Source organism: Cherax quadricarinatus, chromosome 33, assembly GCF_038502225.1.
Source record: "Cherax quadricarinatus isolate ZL_2023a chromosome 33, ASM3850222v1, whole genome shotgun sequence".
Taxonomy (NCBI): domain Eukaryota; kingdom Metazoa; phylum Arthropoda; class Malacostraca; order Decapoda; family Parastacidae; genus Cherax; species Cherax quadricarinatus.
The window spans coordinates 18,196,825-18,215,031 of record NC_091324.1 but is presented as its reverse complement, the minus strand read 5'-3'; the positions used below and the strand labels follow the sequence as shown (position 1 = coordinate 18,215,031).

At 38.5% G+C, this 18,207-nt stretch overlaps 1 protein-coding gene across 3 annotated transcripts in view; it reads right to left on the bottom strand.

Moving 5' to 3' along the window:
• Positions 1–18,207, bottom strand: part of Mip (Myoinhibiting peptide precursor) — a 153,996-nt gene that overhangs the window by 6,648 nt on the left and 129,141 nt on the right. For all 3 annotated transcript variants that reach the window (XR_008407793.2, XM_053783982.2, XM_070090883.1), the window contains exons 2-6: positions 15,403–15,582; positions 8,705–8,791; positions 7,911–7,997; positions 1,820–1,900; positions 1,084–1,351 (exon numbers count right to left, since the gene is read on the bottom strand). Coding sequence is in view for 2 of the 3 variants with exons in the window: in XM_053783982.2 (XP_053639957.2) it covers positions 1,084–1,351; positions 1,820–1,900; positions 7,911–7,997; positions 8,705–8,791; positions 15,403–15,573 (694 nt within the window). In the remaining variant the exon portion in view is untranslated. The remainder of the gene's footprint in view (positions 1–1,083; positions 1,352–1,819; positions 1,901–7,910; positions 7,998–8,704; positions 8,792–15,402; positions 15,583–18,207) is intronic.

The window sequence follows — 18,207 nt, the reverse complement described above, 5'->3', positions numbered from 1 at the left end:
ATGGTGTGTTCAGACATCTTTGCAAGGAAAGAAATTTATCAGTGGATACAAAATATCATATGATTACAAGGCAAGTGATTTAAACGTTGAAGTGAGGAGAGTAGAAGCGGTGTAAATATAATGTTTGAGAGCAGAGTGTGGTGTGAATATTTATACAGAAATATAGTGTAGACGTTAGAAGTCAATGTGGTGGTTAGAAAATTACAATACTGAGAGTGGAGACGGGATTGTTGAGATCTCTCATATAGCAAAGAGCAGACAGAATAGATTTACCAACTAGGTGAGTAAATCAAAAGTAAATAAAAAGATAAGTATAGAACGTCCCAGAGTAAATATTTATATAGTGATTCAGAGAAGCTGATTTATACCAGTATAGTTGCTGGGTCCCTGGTGTTTGTAGCATGGTGGCCAAGTGGTTAATGGAGTCGGGAGGTTTGATTGGTTCCCAGGAGCCGGGCTAAATATTCTGGGTTTGATTCCCAGCTGGTCGCAGTGTTGTATTTGCTTAAAACCACTTTGTTCTGCGGATGCATTTATATATATATATATATATATATATATATATATATATATATATATATATATATATATATATATATATATATATATATATATACATACATACATACATATATAATCTGGCATTATCCTCTTCGTTATTAGAACTAAGTTTATACTTCAGGTACAAATTTGCTTGCTACCATATTTTTCTGCCTATTTGTTGCGGGTATGAATTTTATGAACATTTAACACTACATCATCTTCCGCTAAGTTAACCTACTACTAATGCTAACCTTTTGTGTATGCACTTCTGGTGTATAATACTAGCACTTGATGCGCTTTTGACACTTGTTGTTACAACTAAAACTGATTCTTTACTAACTTTAATGTTCTCTGCTAGTTGTACCAGCTACTAGTAAATAGTAGGTTTATTGTTCATAATAACTAAATATATGGGGCTCTTCCTCCCTTGAATTCTTCAAGGGAGGTGTCTCCATACTTCGATTCCGTATATTAATTCGTCACCCACTCCCGTCCATGGGAGCGGCTGACCTTTGAGGCTGGACTAGTGGAGTGACTAACCTCTGAGGCTGGACCAGTTGGTGGAGCGTGGAGAGACGCGGGTGTTGACGGGTCTCTTGCCCCAGAGTGTCCACCCACGTTTCTGTGGCACTGCTGATGCCATCATCCTGGCCAAGGCCATGGAAGAGATATCTTGGGCTTCATCGGAGACCAAGTCGCCCTCCTGGGTGGCGGCGTCGTTGTAAAAGTCATCATCTGCGGCGTCGTTCTGAGAGCGCTTGCCCCATGCCCCTTGCAGGTTCTTCCACGCCCTCTTGCCCCAAGTTCCCTGTTGGTAAGGGTATAGGAAGTCATGTTAGCTGTGGTCAGGAACCAAAACACTATCGAGAAAGAGGATACGCTGTGTGTACAGTTAGGGTAGGTATCACTTCCGACGCGTGACAACTGGAAAAGTTAGGTGGTGGTGCTCGGCTAATGGGATGATCTCAACTGTATGCATTGTTAAGTTGGTTGTGCTATTTACAGGGAGGGAGTGGGGAAACCCGTCTACACACACACACACACACACACACACACACACAGTGGTCAATACCACTGGTCATTAGGCTAGTACATCACCTGTTCACAAGAATGAAGAATACATATAAATATAAATACACAGATCTCGGTGCATGCACACCTCTGGTGAAATCACTGAGATACGCACACCCCTTGGTGAATACACAGTACCTTCTAGGTACAATAGGGAAACTGGGGAGAGAGTGAGAAAGACTGGACTGACTGACTCAACACTGACCTGAAGACTGCTCCAGTCACCACGTTTTCCCCAGGAGCCCTGGAACTTATTCCAGTTTGTTCGCTTATCTAGAGCAGCATCCTGGAACGAGAGGAAAGGAACACTGAATAAATTCCTGGGAGATGATTTAATAGTTCCTTCGAAGGGAGGATGACTTAACGCTGGTGAAGGCCTCTTGATTCAAGAGATTTAACTTCATTAATTCCCGTTCCCCAGAACCTGTACGACCCCTATGAGTAAAATACTCACTCATGGGGTCCCCTTAGTATCACCCATTAATTGAAATAGCAAGCTAACCATCTGCAAAAAAATTTAGGGTAGAATTTTTTTCAGTGAGTGATAAAATCAAAGGTTGGAATTTAATAAGGAAAGTTTGTAAGCGAGATTCTCGGAGCTGGCAAAAATGTTCTGAAATACGTAGTCAATATTGTTAGCTACCTGGAGGAGAGTGAGGGAGAGAGAGAGAATTCCGTGAAATGACTTGTGTCGTGTTCCTTGAAGCTGAAGGAGAGTCCTGCTGGCCAGGTAATATTTCTCTTATCACGAAGGGATTCTCATCCTTGGAAAAAAACAACGAGAAGAAAATGCCTTGCACGTTACCCTTTTCAACGAAGTAATTGATTTTTATTTACGTTTTATTCATTTTTGTGTTATAAAGGTTAACGAGAACTATTTGTTGTGGATAAACAGGATGGATTTTTTTTTTACTTATGGCTTGCTGTCATTACCACTTTAAAGAAATTTTAGCAATTTCAATAAACCTAGGAAACCTGACGTGTCCTTGTAACTTACGGAATATAATATTAGTTAATCTGGCAACCAACGTAATATAATATTATTAACCGTATAACCTGCGTATATGATCAAAATTAATCGTACACAGTTTGCAATGCAAGCTTAAAATTAACTAGCATTACTTATCGTTAACAAAATATACGAAGTACGTTTTCTACGCGCTGACTTTCGTGTGTTTACAGCCAAAGTAATATACGCACGACGTGTTTGGCTAAACAATGCTTGCCTTTATAAGCTAAGTCTTGTATTTATGATAGTATTTTATGTAAAGTCACTCTGAAGAAAGTGAATGACTCTTTTGTAAGAGTGTCAAAGAGGCTTTAACATGTGTTGTTAGCCATGGAATATATCTAGCAAGAAATTAAGGTGCCTCCCCACGAAGAAACCTCTGTAAGGTGCGAGGTAAGTTATGTAGTTTCTGTATATATATATATATATATATATATATATATATATATATATATATATATATATATATATATATATATATATATATATATATACAACACTGCACTAGCCAAAGAGTCGAACCCATGGTGTTTTGGCCCGCCTCACGCATCATGCGTTTTCTCTCACCATGAGGCGGGCCAAAACAGCATGGGTTCGACTCCTATATATATACACACACACACATATATATATATATATATATATATATATATATATATATATATATATATATATATATATATATATATATATATATATATATATATATATATATATATATATCGTACCGAATAGGTAAAAACTTGCGATTTTGGCTTATATAGCAACGTTCTTCTTGCTGAATAAGGCAAGCGAAAATTTAAGTAAATTGGACCTGTCCTCGACTTAAATTAAACTTAATTACCTCTCATGCCCCGTGATTAACAAGAATTCTAGCTATTTCATTTAAGTGATCCTCTGTGGATCAGCTGTTGTCCATAATGACTCCTCCCAGATCAGTTTGTCCGAAGCTCTCAGTAATTTATCACAATCAACACACTTCGTATTTCCTTGTTATTGCTTTTCTTCTCTTTTCATTACATAGCGCTAATCGACCTAGTCTTTGAATTATTTGTCACTGTCTCCTTAATTAATGCAGGTCTTCTTGTAGGGATGAGAGAGAATATATAACGAGAAGTGTCTTTCCCCTCACTCTATATACATTTGAGTTTGATCTTTATTTTATTAATTAATGTATTATTGATCATTGTGTAGTGGACACTCTTTATATCTAGTAAATCAATAAACCATCTTCTAGGGATTAAGTAAGTTTTATAACATATTTTCAATACAATCTTTTCATCAATAAACATGTTCACGAAGTTTCTATTCCATCTGAAGAATCATTTACATAAATAATAAAGATAATCGGAGGAAAAACCTGCTCCTTGTGGGACCCCATTGGTGAACTTCTCCGATTACTCTTAGCATTTTCCTTTAAAACCGAAAATCTCTTTCATTGTAATGGTTTGCCTTTTCCTGTGAAATATAGTTAAGTGTGAGTGGGAGCAGCGTCTGTCACTAACCTGGGCAGGTCGAAGCACATGGGCAAGTCTCCTTACACACACTGTCCCTGTTAACCTTCAGGAAACAGGTACCTGGGTGTTAGTCGACCGTTGTGGGTTGCATCCTGGGGAATGAAGTACTACAAACCACTTCGCAACTCTCTCTCTCTCTCTCTCTCTCTCTCTCTCTCTCTCTCTCTCTCTCTCTCTCTCACACACACACACACACACACACACACACATGACCTAATGATGCACTATCTGTGACCATGGAACAAAGTACAGGACAGACTAACCTTTTCTCCCTTTAGGGCAGCCAGTTTAACTGGAACTGCCCTTCGTGCGTTTCTGAGCGCACGAGATTCCCCGAAATTTTAATGTTATTCTCGATTACATTAGATTTGGATTGAGTAGGTTATCTAATATTAACCTGTTTCCTACTGATTACCCAACAATAACGGATGGCTTAAATCTGGCAGCGTTGGGTATATGGTGACATCTCAAGCCTGCATTCTCTCACAAACAAGAACAGCATCAAATATGAAGATAGGTTGGTGTTACACGAGGGGATGGGAGGGGAAAGGGAGAGGGAAGAGGTATGGGAGAGGTGGCAGTCTGGGGAAAGGTGTATAATAAATTATTCTTCATTATCTTATTCATCAGCATTTCATTTAATCTACATCATTTCATTGTTTTACAGAAAAAAAATATATAAGCGAAGTGACAGTGGTGGAGATATATTCAGTTAAATAATGTTTATTTTCTTCATCCACGATATTTATTAATTCACAATGTAATTATAACTCAGAGGGATGCGTATTTGCCCCTTTAAAAATTTATGTACTTCACTTACATTGCATACATTAAGTACTCTTTATCCAGAGACAGATGAAAATGTCCTGCAATAACCAGATAATTGCATGCAATACGTTATGGGTAGTTGCACACTGCCTGTCTGGCAACAACGGAGAATTTAACTTTATACAGTAAAAATAACGGATTATGTAAAAGGTGCTGGAGACCAACCCGACGTCCTTGCATATGCGAGCCCTCCACTGTTGTGTACAGAGTTAGCCATGATGTGCTCTAAGAACTCTGTGGCTCAATCCACTTTTATATGGAGTTCCCGTCACCCGTCAGACTTCGGCGGAACGATGCAGCCGCTGGAATGCCGTACTATAGACGGGGACTTCAGTGCTCTTATGAAATAATAATAATAATAATAATAATAATAATAATAATAATAATAAAAACAGAATAATTTAGAGGGTGGTGTCTGCTCTCACGAATGAGACAGTGGGGTAACCCTTAACCCTATGACATTCCATAACACTGTAAAGACTGGTTTACCGGTCAGACTCAGTGTTGCGGCGGAAACAGAAAACAATGCTCGTATACACCATCCACCAAAAACAAAGGCACCTAGAGGGTGAGGTAAGGGATTATAACTTTGTGTAGGTCATGTCAGGTGGAATCAATTCTTTAGTACAGACCTTTATTATCTTCCTCATGGGAGGTAAGAGGTAGTGCAGTCTTGATACTCTATTGTCCTGCTTTGTAGCTTAAGACCTTTCAAAGGCTACGGGGTCAAGGGCTCCCCGTCACGAGGTACGTAGTTTATTAATGATGTTCGCTGATGTGCGTGGGAGTGGAGGTACTAATGTGTTTGCGCAAACATTGTTTTTAATTCTACAAGCATAACCTGTTTCCTTTTCTTTGTCTAAATGTCTGGGGATTATCCCAGGAAAACTGGTGAAATGATGAGAAAATCATCAACGTAATGTTAATAGGTCATTGTCACTGGTATAATATTACTGAAAGGACCAGAGCTCAACGATTAATATCTGGGAGTTTTACCAGAAAAACTGGTGCAATGATGAGAAAATCAAAGTAATGTAAATAGATCATTGTCACTGTTAAAATATTAAAGGATCAGAGTTCACCAACTCATAAATGCTCACGCATGAATTTGAACACTACAGCTATTTTCTTTATTTATTTGATATTAAGACTTCATGCTGGTGTCGCATGTCATGTAGTGTTCTAGGATCCTTCATGTGCAGATTTATGATAAATTACTCTGCTAGCTTTACATTTGCCGCTACGTTATCCGGTTTGTGTGTCAGGTGAGAGGATTCTGAGTAATGTCAACCCTTAGGTTTTTTCTATCTCTGGTTTGGAACTATCTTCCTTTCAGTAATATTAACAACGGTACTGTTGCTACCACTACTGTTCTCATGTGGGAATTAATTCGTAAACCAATTTCTCTAACCATTCTAATTACTTGTTTACTAGACCCTGTAGCATGTTTTCAGTCTTAATTTGTATTCTAGTCTCCTCATTACTCTGACTTGTAGGAATCTATTGTACATGTTAGATCATTCAGACGTATCAAAACCAGTTTGGGGATCAAGAACTTGTAGTTATTTCTGACATTTTTCTCACTGACTATAGTTTCTCCGCTAATTTCTTTCCCACTATGTTACACTCCCAGCCACTCCAACCAAATTATGCAGTTTTATGATAAAGAATATAACGGCACAGTAACGTAACTGGAACAATACACACATAACCCGCACACAGAGAGAAAAAAAACTTACGATAACGTTTCGGTCTGACTTAGTCCAAGTCGGACCGAAACGTCGTCGTAAGCTTTTTTCGCTCTACTATGTACGGGTTAGTTGTGTACAGTTTTATGAAAGTTTTCTCTCTGGAACCATATACCAATATCTTTCTCCTTTTATATATTTTTTTTATTTTTTAGTAACGGCTTGTAATGTGCAGTGACAACTTAATAAAAATCAAATTGTCTCCATAACCTTACACAACATGCATGTCAGCGTCAGCGATCTCTTGTTTAATGCCTCGAGTCTTTAATTCATAATGACTGGTACTACATTTGAAGTTTCATATTCGTTTCGCAGGTCAGGTGTTGTGAAGCCTCGTACTGAAATTTTTATCCCTTACCGTTGACCTTCATGTATACGTTTCTTAACTAGGGAAGTGCCTGTTGGCTGGTCAAGGGCTCTTGATCCTAGGAATTTAAACTACCTTCCCTTTCCTTGAATTAAATCCGATTACTTAGATTTACATAGGCGCTTCCCCCTTACTAATAATGTATGCGGTTCTTAAGGTCCTATTTTGCATATATTACAGTTACGTGGTTTACAGATTTTTCTGCGAATTTCTCTCTATGTTTCTAATATTACGTCAGAGTTTATCGAAGATTTTCTTCTGGTTTGAATGTACAGTATTTTGGGGTATTGTATTCAGCCTTAATTACTGCTATTCCCGTACTGTTTTGCTTCCCTTCTAATTTCAAGGAATTTATCGTGGCCTTTATATACTTTATTCACTGCAGTTCTTCATTTTGTGTTTGTGTATGTGTGTGTGTGTTTGTGCATGTGTTTGGGCAAGACTTTTGGATAACTGTCCACTACACTAATTTAAAGTTTTCCTCAACCTGTTATAGGGATGGTGTTATCTGTCGGGTCAACAAGGCCTCACGCTGATCAACCGATTTAACAATGAGACGATTCTCGATTTCATTTTGATCTCAACTTTTTTGCATGTAAATTAGTGGAACAGAGGCAAATCAGGCGGCAGACGCCTTGATAATTCTGACTGGAGATAACAAACAGGCAGATACAGATATTGTGAAAGCCGAACGGGAAAAATAGAAACACACCCTCCCACACCAACACACACCCGCACATACAACCCCCCCCCCTACACACACACACGAAAGACGACTAAAGGTCGTCTTGCGTGTCTTGCCATTAACAGTTGTACTCCTGCTTTACCTGAAGATCAGCGTCGGTGAAGTCGTCTCCTCGCTTGCCCCAGGAACCCTGGAACTTGTTCCAGTTTGTCCTCTTGTCTTCAGCGGCCTGTGAAGGATGAGAGCTGGTGAGAGGCACGGCAAGAGAGTAATGGTGGATAAAATGAAATGAGGGGAGATAATAAAGAAGGCTGTTGGGGAAAGAGGGGATATGAGTGATGGGCGAGAGGGAGGTTAACAGGAAAAGAAAGGTAGTGCAGTCAGAGAGAGAGAGGGAGAGAGAGAAAGAGAGAAAGAGATAGATAGATAGATAGATAGATAGATAGATAGATAGAGAGAGAGAGAGAGAGAGAGAGAGAGAGAAATACACAAATACATTCATTACTACATTGACAACGTTCCCTTCAATCACTAATATACAAAATAACTTAAGAATATTGATATCCCCTCTCCGAGATAGCGAAAGCAAAAGCCAGTAGCAGCTCTAGTGGTACGCTTTTCAAGGCTGGTGTCCATAACAGTTACAACCTTGACACGGTAGTGCCAGATACTGGACACATGCAGCTACAACCTTGACACATCTGACACAGTAGTGCCAGATATAGGACACATACAGTTACGACCTTGATGCACCTGACACAGGTGTGTGAAGGTTGTTGCAGATTTAAAGATAATTAAAAAGTTTATAAACACGTATGGGTTTATTTATTTCAACAATCTCGCCTTACACGTTTAATTCTTGGAGTGCCAGTATGTTCCAGTCACGTTAATGTAACGTTGAATAACTATACAAGAAAAAAACACCCGTGACCTTACTTGTAGTTCTGCGTCGGCCAGGTCATCTCCTCGCTTGCCCCAGGAGCCCTGGAACTTGTTCCAGTTGGTCCTCTTGTCCTCAGCGACCTGTGAGGAGAGAATGTGTCATCCAATAAGATGGTATCCCGTAAAATGACAAGGCTGTTCGAATTCGAGGTTGTGAGTTCGATTTCCGCTTACAAGTCTGGAAATTCAAGTTAGACCCCAAAGCAGATGCCTGCAACTCTCAGCGCATACCTGAGGCCACATTGTTTCCAGCCATCCAGTGCACGCCTGGATCTCTGATAACACCTATAGAAATCTCCAATACACATGCATTTGGATCGTCTACGGTGCACTTGTTTGTACTAAATACACACATGAGGATCCTTCAATGTACATTTCGACCCCTCAACAAGAACCTGAATACCTCATAGAAATGTTCATGCACCTACATGACACGCATAGTTTTAGCTGCAAGGGACTAAGCTCTAATTCATAGGTGGTCCAAGAGTTGGTGCTCACCATAGAAAAGACAAAGGTGAAAGAACAGACTGTTAATAGGACAAAGTTTCGCTCTTTTAGAGCTTTACGACTCGATAAAAATTTAGCCGAATGTAAATTTCTATCTATTAAACTTTGTTGTGCAGTATTTCCGTTTTCCGCTTTTGGTTATCGAATACCATTTGTGGTTTACTCACTGATCTATTCACCTTGTCCTGTTTAACCCTGACTCCATCTACGAGACCCATGTGTGAATGTATGAGAGCCAAGTATGGGCGCCAAGTATGAGACCTATGCATGGCAGCTGCCACTACATCTCTTGTGCATGCCACTTGTTCATAACCATCAAATAAAATATAATGTTCCTTTCACATTAGGTGCTCACCTAATGACTACCAGGTCTCCTGGTTCCTGTCTTCATTAGTGAGACTACTATTGGCGGAAATTATTGTATTGCTTATGTGGAATTGTGGAGGTGCAAGAGGTAAGCTGACTGTGAAAGGTTTTGGTAAAAGTCGTGGTGAGGGAAGAAGTTACAAGTAGAATGTGGCTGGGTGTGGGGGTCAGGATGTTGGGGGCTAGAATGTTGGAAGACTTGGTGTTGGGGGCTGAAGTGGATAAATTTTGAATTGGGGATATAGGCAGATGCTCTATGAGATAAGGAAATAATGGATTTCCGAAGGAATTGCTGAGGTTTAAGGGGAAAGGAGTTTGAGGTATGAGGGAGAGAGGTTACCGAAATTTGAGGGGAGGAGGTTTCTGGAGTTTAAGGGAAGGGTGGATTTATGAGGTTTAAGGGGAGGGTAGATTTCTGAGGTCTGAATGGAGTTTGAGGTTTAAGGGGGGAGAGTGGTTACCGAAATTTGAGGGGAGGGGGTTCCCGAGGTTTAAGGAGAAGGTGAGTTTCTGAGGTTTGAGGGGAGATTGGGGTTCCTGTCGATTCCATATATCCTTGTCTTGGCCATGATGGATTTCCTTTCCTGTCGCTCTCGTGTCCCTGTCTATTCCTCTTGTGAGCTGTTCTTTGCTTTCTCTCTCTATTACATTGTTTGGACATCCTGAAAATATACCATCCAGTATTTCTCTATATTTGATATCCAGTTTTTTGCCCTGGGATTTATTCTCTCACTATCGTTCTCTGGAAAATTATTTTTCCAGCTAATATTTTATTTATTTTAATCCATGTTACAGTAAAAAAAATGTGATTTCTTCTGTTATATTCAGTCTCTAGCTGTAACGATCTCTCGTCTCTCCCTCCCTCCGTCCTATCCCTTCATTCAGTCCTCTATGTTCTCTGATATTTGTTCAGATATAATTTTACATCTGAATTTGATTTTTATCGCAGCAGCTCTACCATCTGCCTATCTAGTGTGGCTCTCCTTGCAGCTCCTTTCATGATCACTGATATTCCTGGGTCTACTTTTTTCACGTTTCCGCTGATGTTGGTTTCGATTCAGCCATCTCTTCCTCGCTTTTTTTTTTTTACTCCTCGTTCCCCCATTTTCATATACCTCCCCTTTGCTTTCTTCTTGTTTCCTTGTTCTCCAACATTGGCTTTGCTCTTCACTGATGGCTGAATCTTTAGTTCTTTCGATTTGTTTTATCTATTGTCCTCCGAGGATAGACACTTTCGTTGTTTCCTCTGTTTTGTAAATATATAATTTCTTGTAGTTCACATCTCAAAATCATACTGCAACTCTGTGCCAGTTACAACTTCAAACCTTCCTACTCACCTTTCATGTATTTGTATCTCTTCTGAATTTTCTGTTATCTCTATATTTTAAAATATATTTTCTAATTGAACATCAACACTTGATGGTCACATGCACATACTCTAGGTAGTTTTCCAAATAAATTGTTTTTAGTCTACTGAAACACCAACGAAGATACTTGGTGCAACTTTGCAAGTTAGAAAAGATAGTGTGCGAATTTAACCTTTATTTACAGACTAAGTTTCACTCTACGTAGAGCTTCATTAAATAAAAATGTAAATTTATCAGAGTTTAAATATGTCCAATGATGAATATCCTTACAAGTGGAAAATGCAGCTCTGCTAGTATCTGGCTCTATAAGAAATATATGCAGTAGTTAAATAGGAAAACTACCTAAAGATCAGATATATTCCAGGAGTGAGAAATTTCAGTTATGAAACATTACTAAAAACATTGGAAATGTCCTTAATGGGGCATCATTGAGGATTTACAGATTTCAAATATTTGATGGAATGCCCTAATGTTGGTGAAGGGTTCTTGATCCAATTAACTCAAACTACTTTCACTAATCTTTCTTTTATCTTTTAATTTATTTAATCCCGAATCTCCCTTTCTCAGTGACACCTGTACTTCTCCTTACACTCGGTTACCATTACAGATTGCGGGGATATACAGCCGCTTCTGTAAAATATTGGTGCTGAGGTGATAAAGTCCAAAATTCTGAACTAAAAATCCAGGATTATGTCTAATTAACGCTGGCTAGATAAAATTTGCGTTCACTGGGAGACTCAGTGAACATATTGATTTTAGCATTCAACCAGTGAACTGCATCCGAGGAACTAGAGTAAAATTTTATTTACTAAGATATATTTTATCAGTGTGATGAGAGGGCACTAGCTGCAGAGCAAATACTTAAAGACAAAATCTCGCAAACAAGTTCGACTGGACAAACTTGATATGTGTGAGACACTTGCATATTCATGTAATGATTCACTCGACGATACTGCAGTTCCAGTGTGCATATTAGACTGGCATCGTTATGCTCTTGAAACATTGGCTGAAATGTTTGTAGGTTTCATTTTTTCATGATTATTATTATTGTTGTTATTATTATTATTATTTGTAGTAGTGGTACTAGTAGTCGTAAATTTTTATTACATTCTTGGGAAGTGTTAAATTACTGAGGGGTCTTACGGTGCCTGAAGGCTACGAGGTAACGAGGTTTGGCCCAACAATTTCAGTGCATCACACAAAGAGGGGTAAAAAAATATCCAATACCTGGAGGTGATATTATATGTAACACATCCCCAGACAGGAGGTGATGCATCCCGCGATATTTTTATTTACTCGCTCAGCGATACTGCTAGCTAAAGATGTTTAGCAATATTATGACTTGATGTACGAGACAGGGGCAGTTGATGTAGGCTGGGGCTCGGTTGGGAAGAGGTGTGAGGAAGGCCAGAGAGGGAAAAATGAGGCTGGGATAGGTAAGGGTCGATGATGGAGGAAGAGTGGAGGGATGGAGATAGCAAGGTGAGGAACGATGATTACAATAATGTTAAGAGAGCTGTTGAGTAAGAATATTGTCTTTGTCGGTGACAGTGGGCAGGTGACAATGGACTTGCTCTTTTTACCTTGTAATTAGGTAGCGCCCTAGTGTGGCTCTACTGAGACCATAATATGGCTCTGGTGTAGCCCTGGTGTAACACTTGTGTGGACTCTTCGAGCACAAATCGATAATTAATCCCATCCCCCACCCACACACACACGCACTCTGGCACCAGCAAGTTAAGCGGCAAAGCAAGAAACTGATAATCAACATCTGGTAGTCGCAAAGGACTGAGTTGCTTGAACTGAAATTCAAAACACGTTGGTGGAATTCTGAAGATAGGCTTCCAAAACAGACAAATACCTAACAATTTCAAATGCACAAAATCCACCGTTTAACACTGAAGATAAGAATTTAAAGAGATAATTATGGAACTATAGTCCGTTTGTCCACATCAAAATGGCAATAGAGTCTTTCCTATATAATATATTGATTAATGATGCTTGCCTTTTTACTTGCCGTTTTCAGCGCTCGATTAATTACTTACACCTGTCTATGCTAATAACAAAATTACTCTGTAATGAATAGGTAAAATAATTTGTGGTTTTTTTCCTTTTACCGGAATGTCGTAGGGCATAGTAAGTGAAACGTGGCGGGCCTAGTCCGTAGAGTTTTGAATTGACTTTGCTATTTAGTACTGTTTATTTAATGCGTTCACTCACGTGAGGTTACCAGATATCTTGACACTATGATTATGTTCAGTCAGGTGAGGTTACCAGGTACCAGTATAATGTGCTGAAGTTCACTCACGTGAGGTTACCAGGTGAGTAAACACTGTGTTGTTTACTCACCCTCGTACTTGTAGTCTCAAAGGGAGCGAAGTGTTCTCATCAAGTAAAAAATTATTGTGAACAATGTGTGCAAAAATATGATAATATTTCAAATAATAATAATGTTTATTTTTATTTTAAAACGAAATTATACATGAAAATTAAAATCACGGAAGTGCATTATCAATAATTTTTGGTACAGTTATCATGAGATCAAATGCTAATGATAATATTAATAAGCAGGATTTCAAATCCTTAGAGATGGAGATAATGTTTCTTCTGGTAAGATACAAGGCAAAGACTACAAGACCAAAAATCACCTGGATTAAAGCCGGGGAAATACTCATTTGACAATAAGTCTTTCGGTTTTTATTTTTTTAGGAATATGAGGATACATCTGCCAACTTTTCAAGTTAGTACTTTTGTACGCATTCTGTGTAATTACAATATAATCACATTTATAGAAAGTTCTCGGAAAGTCTATTTCTTCCAATTGTTGAGGTACTAGACACAGTACATCCTTAACAAGAGTGTTCAAAAAATTTAGCAGGTATGAGACTGAAACAGTTACAGTTTAGACGACGTTTCACTCTATGGGATACTGGGTATCTTTTTAATTCATTCTACCCCTTTTCTAAAATCTACTCTTATCTATCGTCCCCACCCCATTTCCTACCTATACTTTTCTCTTCTTATCTTTCTCGTGGTTCCATCACACTTAGCACTTGATCCATTCACATGTAACAATAAGACATGAGCAAAACAAAGACAAGGGCTAATATAAAGACCATTTATTTATATACGTGCCTTTTTTAAAAACAAATTAATTAATTATACCTTTTTAACAATAATTATAGCCAGATTATTTGTTAATGAAAATATTTACGTATTCATGTAGTTCTGCTTCGTCTGTTATAACATATTTCATTGATATTTATTCTGTAGAATATGAAACATGTAAGGATGAACCCTAAGAGTTTCCTAATTTACAAAATACTTGTGTCAACCTCCCAACGCTGCCTAATCCAAGAAGCTCTGTGAAAAAAAAAGGAGGCTCACGACCTTCAACGTTACTTAATTCAATGTCCAGTTATCAGTGGAGGGATTGGTCATCCCGAGAGATTAAATTTCCAAGTAATAGTAATACTCCAGTTCTTCTGGAACGAAACCTTCGAAGGTCCAATGCCTATTAAATTCATAATGGAATACTAGACGATGTGCTCAGTGCAATACTGCAGTCTCTCAGCTTGATGTATAAAGCCTATTCTGTGTGATGGAATATGACTTGGCTAGATTAACTGTCGTATGAAGTAGGGTTGAGTACACTGCTGATATATTCATTTGTGTCTAATAATATAAGGCTGAACAATTCACTCGTCTTACTGACATGAGGTAACCAGGTATCCATATACTGTGCTCCCGAAAATAAAAATAATAATTAGTATTATTATTATTAGTAGTAGCAGTATGAGTAGTAATAGAATTATTATACTATTATTGATAAAAAGAATTAATGTAATGATAACGAGAGCTAAAAGTTGTCATTTACCAAACAATCGAGTGAGGAATGACTATCTTGACCCTCTACAAAGAGAGCAATTGATATACTGTAAGTTTAATAAGGCAGATTTTTAATTAATCTTAATATTTTTACTTTACAGGGGTGAATGTATTATTCTTCGGCATTCTTATGTCGTATTAGAATTCATTATCTTGAAAGCTCTTATAAGATTTAAAGAAATTAAATAAAAAAAACAAGATGGCAGAATTGGAATTTTCCTACAGTAAACACGCTTTTAAAATTTATGAATTTATGGTGGGGGCACTTTAAGGCAGCATCTGAGAGGCTGTGAAGGTGGAATAGTCTATGACTCTATAATGGGCTATGGCAACAGCGACTACTGCTTATCTGTGCTGAACTATGGTCTGAGTGGGTGTGAGGTAGTGAATAAATGGAATGCTTTAATAAGGGCTATAAGAGAAGGCCTGTTAAATTTAAATATGGAAAAGTAACTATGACAGCCCAAAAATGACATGGATCTACATCAGCTAACTGAAGTGCAAAGGCACATCCCAAGAGCTATAACGCAACCCCCGCAAACACAACCAGTTGAATACACATACCTCTAGTTGAGTATCTTCAAGATCAGGTCTCTTTCCCCAGGTGCCGTGCATTGAGGACCAGCCTACCCGCTTATCATCACTGTGGTCTGGAGTCACTTCTTCCTGTGAGACGACCAGCTGAACTAGCGCCACCAGCACCAGAAGTGTCCAGGCTCCTCGTACGTGCTGCATAATGCTCACCTGACGAAGGTAGAGAAGGCCAGGGTAAGTACACATCTTTCTCTGAATACATTTAAAGGATCTAAAATTTCACCTCATCATAACCCTAATAATGATTATAGGCTAATATGGGCCCCACTGTGACAACAAACGAAGGTTTCTACAGACTAATTTTACGCGAGCACGATTTTGGAGATTATCAGTTGTGCGCGGAGCGCTGTACCAACAAGGTACCACTGTGGAGACCTCTACCTCTAATCCTTTCAAAGCTATTATGAATGACTTTCGAAATCGTAATGGTATGATTGTAAACAACTCACCGAATGGAGGGCTTGAATTCATAGCAAGCCAGTTATAAAACTAGCAGGAAAAGCAATAAATCCCCCACTTGAAGAGATTGCACCCTTGTTAATAAGTAAATGATCTGAATAGGATTGTTTTGTATTTTGTGGCATTGGTCAGGTGGCTGTGCCGCACCAGTGTGGTCGACGGAACGAGTGTCAGTGTGGTCGACGGGGAGACTGCTAGTGTGGTCGACGGGGCGAGTGTCAGTGTGGTCGACGAGGTGAGTGTCAGTGTGGTCGACGAGGTGAGTGTCAGTGTGGTCGACGAGGTGAGTATCAGTGTGGTCGACGAGGTGAGTGTCAGTGTGGTCGACGAGGTGAGTGTCAGTGTGGTCGACGACGCGAGTGCCGTCTAGTGTCTCACTCGTAGTCTTTCTCATGATGGAGGGAAGTGTCACTTTGTAGTAAGAGGAATGTAAGATGAAAATGAACATATGTGACACGTGGAATTATTTCTATAAAGCAATGTTTCTCTCATGAGTGAAACTAGTGGGAAAAAATATAACATTGTACTCCTTAAAGTTTGTCTTCTAGAGACTAAATAAACCTCTCCTGGGCGAAACGTTTCTTTTTGCAGAAGTGTTTCTAAAATGGCACAAGTGTTACAAGTGTCACTCCATTAAGTAGAGATCTTGAGGAATTTTGGGATTGATCACAGAACTAAAATTCTGTGGTCTACTTTGTTACGATTGTTTTAATGTCTCTCGTGCAGCTGCAATGTTGTTGAGCAACATCTGCGTCTGCGACATTTCGAGCACCCACACCTTGTTCTCTCTCTCTCTCTCTCTCTCTCTCTCTCTCTCTCTCTCTCTCTCTCTCTCTCTCTCTCTCTCTCTCTCTCTCTCTCTCTCTCTCTCTCTCTCTCTCTCCCTCTCTCTCTCATACACACACATTATATATATATATATATATATATATATATATATATATATATATATATATATATATATATATATATATATATATATATATATATATATATATCACCTGTTTACTGTGATCTTATTGGATATATATATATATATATATATATATATATATATATATATATATATATATATATATATATATATATATATATATATCAACTAACATGTGTAGTCGACCTACTAACAACATGCAAATTAACTAATAACTTGCAGTCAATAAACAAAACTTCCACTCAACAAACTGACAACTTACAATCAAACTAACAACTAGCAGTTAAAAAATTCAAGCATAAACTATTACTAACGTCACTCTCCAGCGAGATGTTACCTTCAAAAATTAAGTGACGTTGTAACGTCGGCTCCCAGACATTGAACTCAGAAGAAATCTTATTGGTTATATCTATTTTTTTGTTTAGAATTATGACCACCTGGATACGCGCTGGCTTATGAGGGAGTGAAAGTGAAAGTGAGACTGAAAGTGAGAGTAAAAGTATGTTTCCCACATCTGCTGCATGGTTACACTTGATTCCACTTCACGGGAACTTATTAATTATGAGCGAGGTGATACCTCAGGGAGATCAGATCAGTTCCTTAAATAATTAAGTTAAGATAATCCTGTCGGCTTGCCAAGTAATATTTTTAGCCACTTTAAGTGCGGTGTTGGGGTGGTTGCAACACTTTCAGGGTCATTGAGTGCGTGGTGCTGGGGTAGTTACAATAGTCTCAGGGTAATATTGTTACCGACAATATATTAGGTAAATGTATACAATGCAACTAATGTCATTTCACGGCTCTGTTGCATTTCTTTGCGTGTAAATTTTCAGAATATAGCAACTTTATAAAAAATCTGAGTACCCCAGGATATTATAGCTTAATATATCAACCCAGCAAGAACACTGAGAGATCTGGCTGTTTGAAAGTGATCCCAGCGACACTAAATTCCAGTTGAAACATTTTCTCTCAAGTCAGTAATTACTTCCATTATATCTCAAGTCAGTAATTACTTCCATTATCTCTCAGGTCAGTAATTGCTTCCATTATCTCTCAAGTCAGTAATTACTTCCATTATCTCTCAAGTCAGTAATTCCAAAAAGATTTAATCATCAAACCTCAAACTGTGATTTTGCAAACAAGAAATATATAATATTACAGCGATTTATACCCCTAGTTGAGGATAAGCTGAATATTAAACTTCGTTGAGTATCGTGAAGTTGTATATGCACTCAACACATCCTTTACAGTACATGTGGGCGTGACTTGATGCCGGTAAAGCAAACTTCATCTAGGGAATTGAAGCTATGGTCCCTTCTGCTGGATTACTTCCCATCAAACCCCCACCCTCGCATTAAAAAAAACATTTTGGCAATGGATGC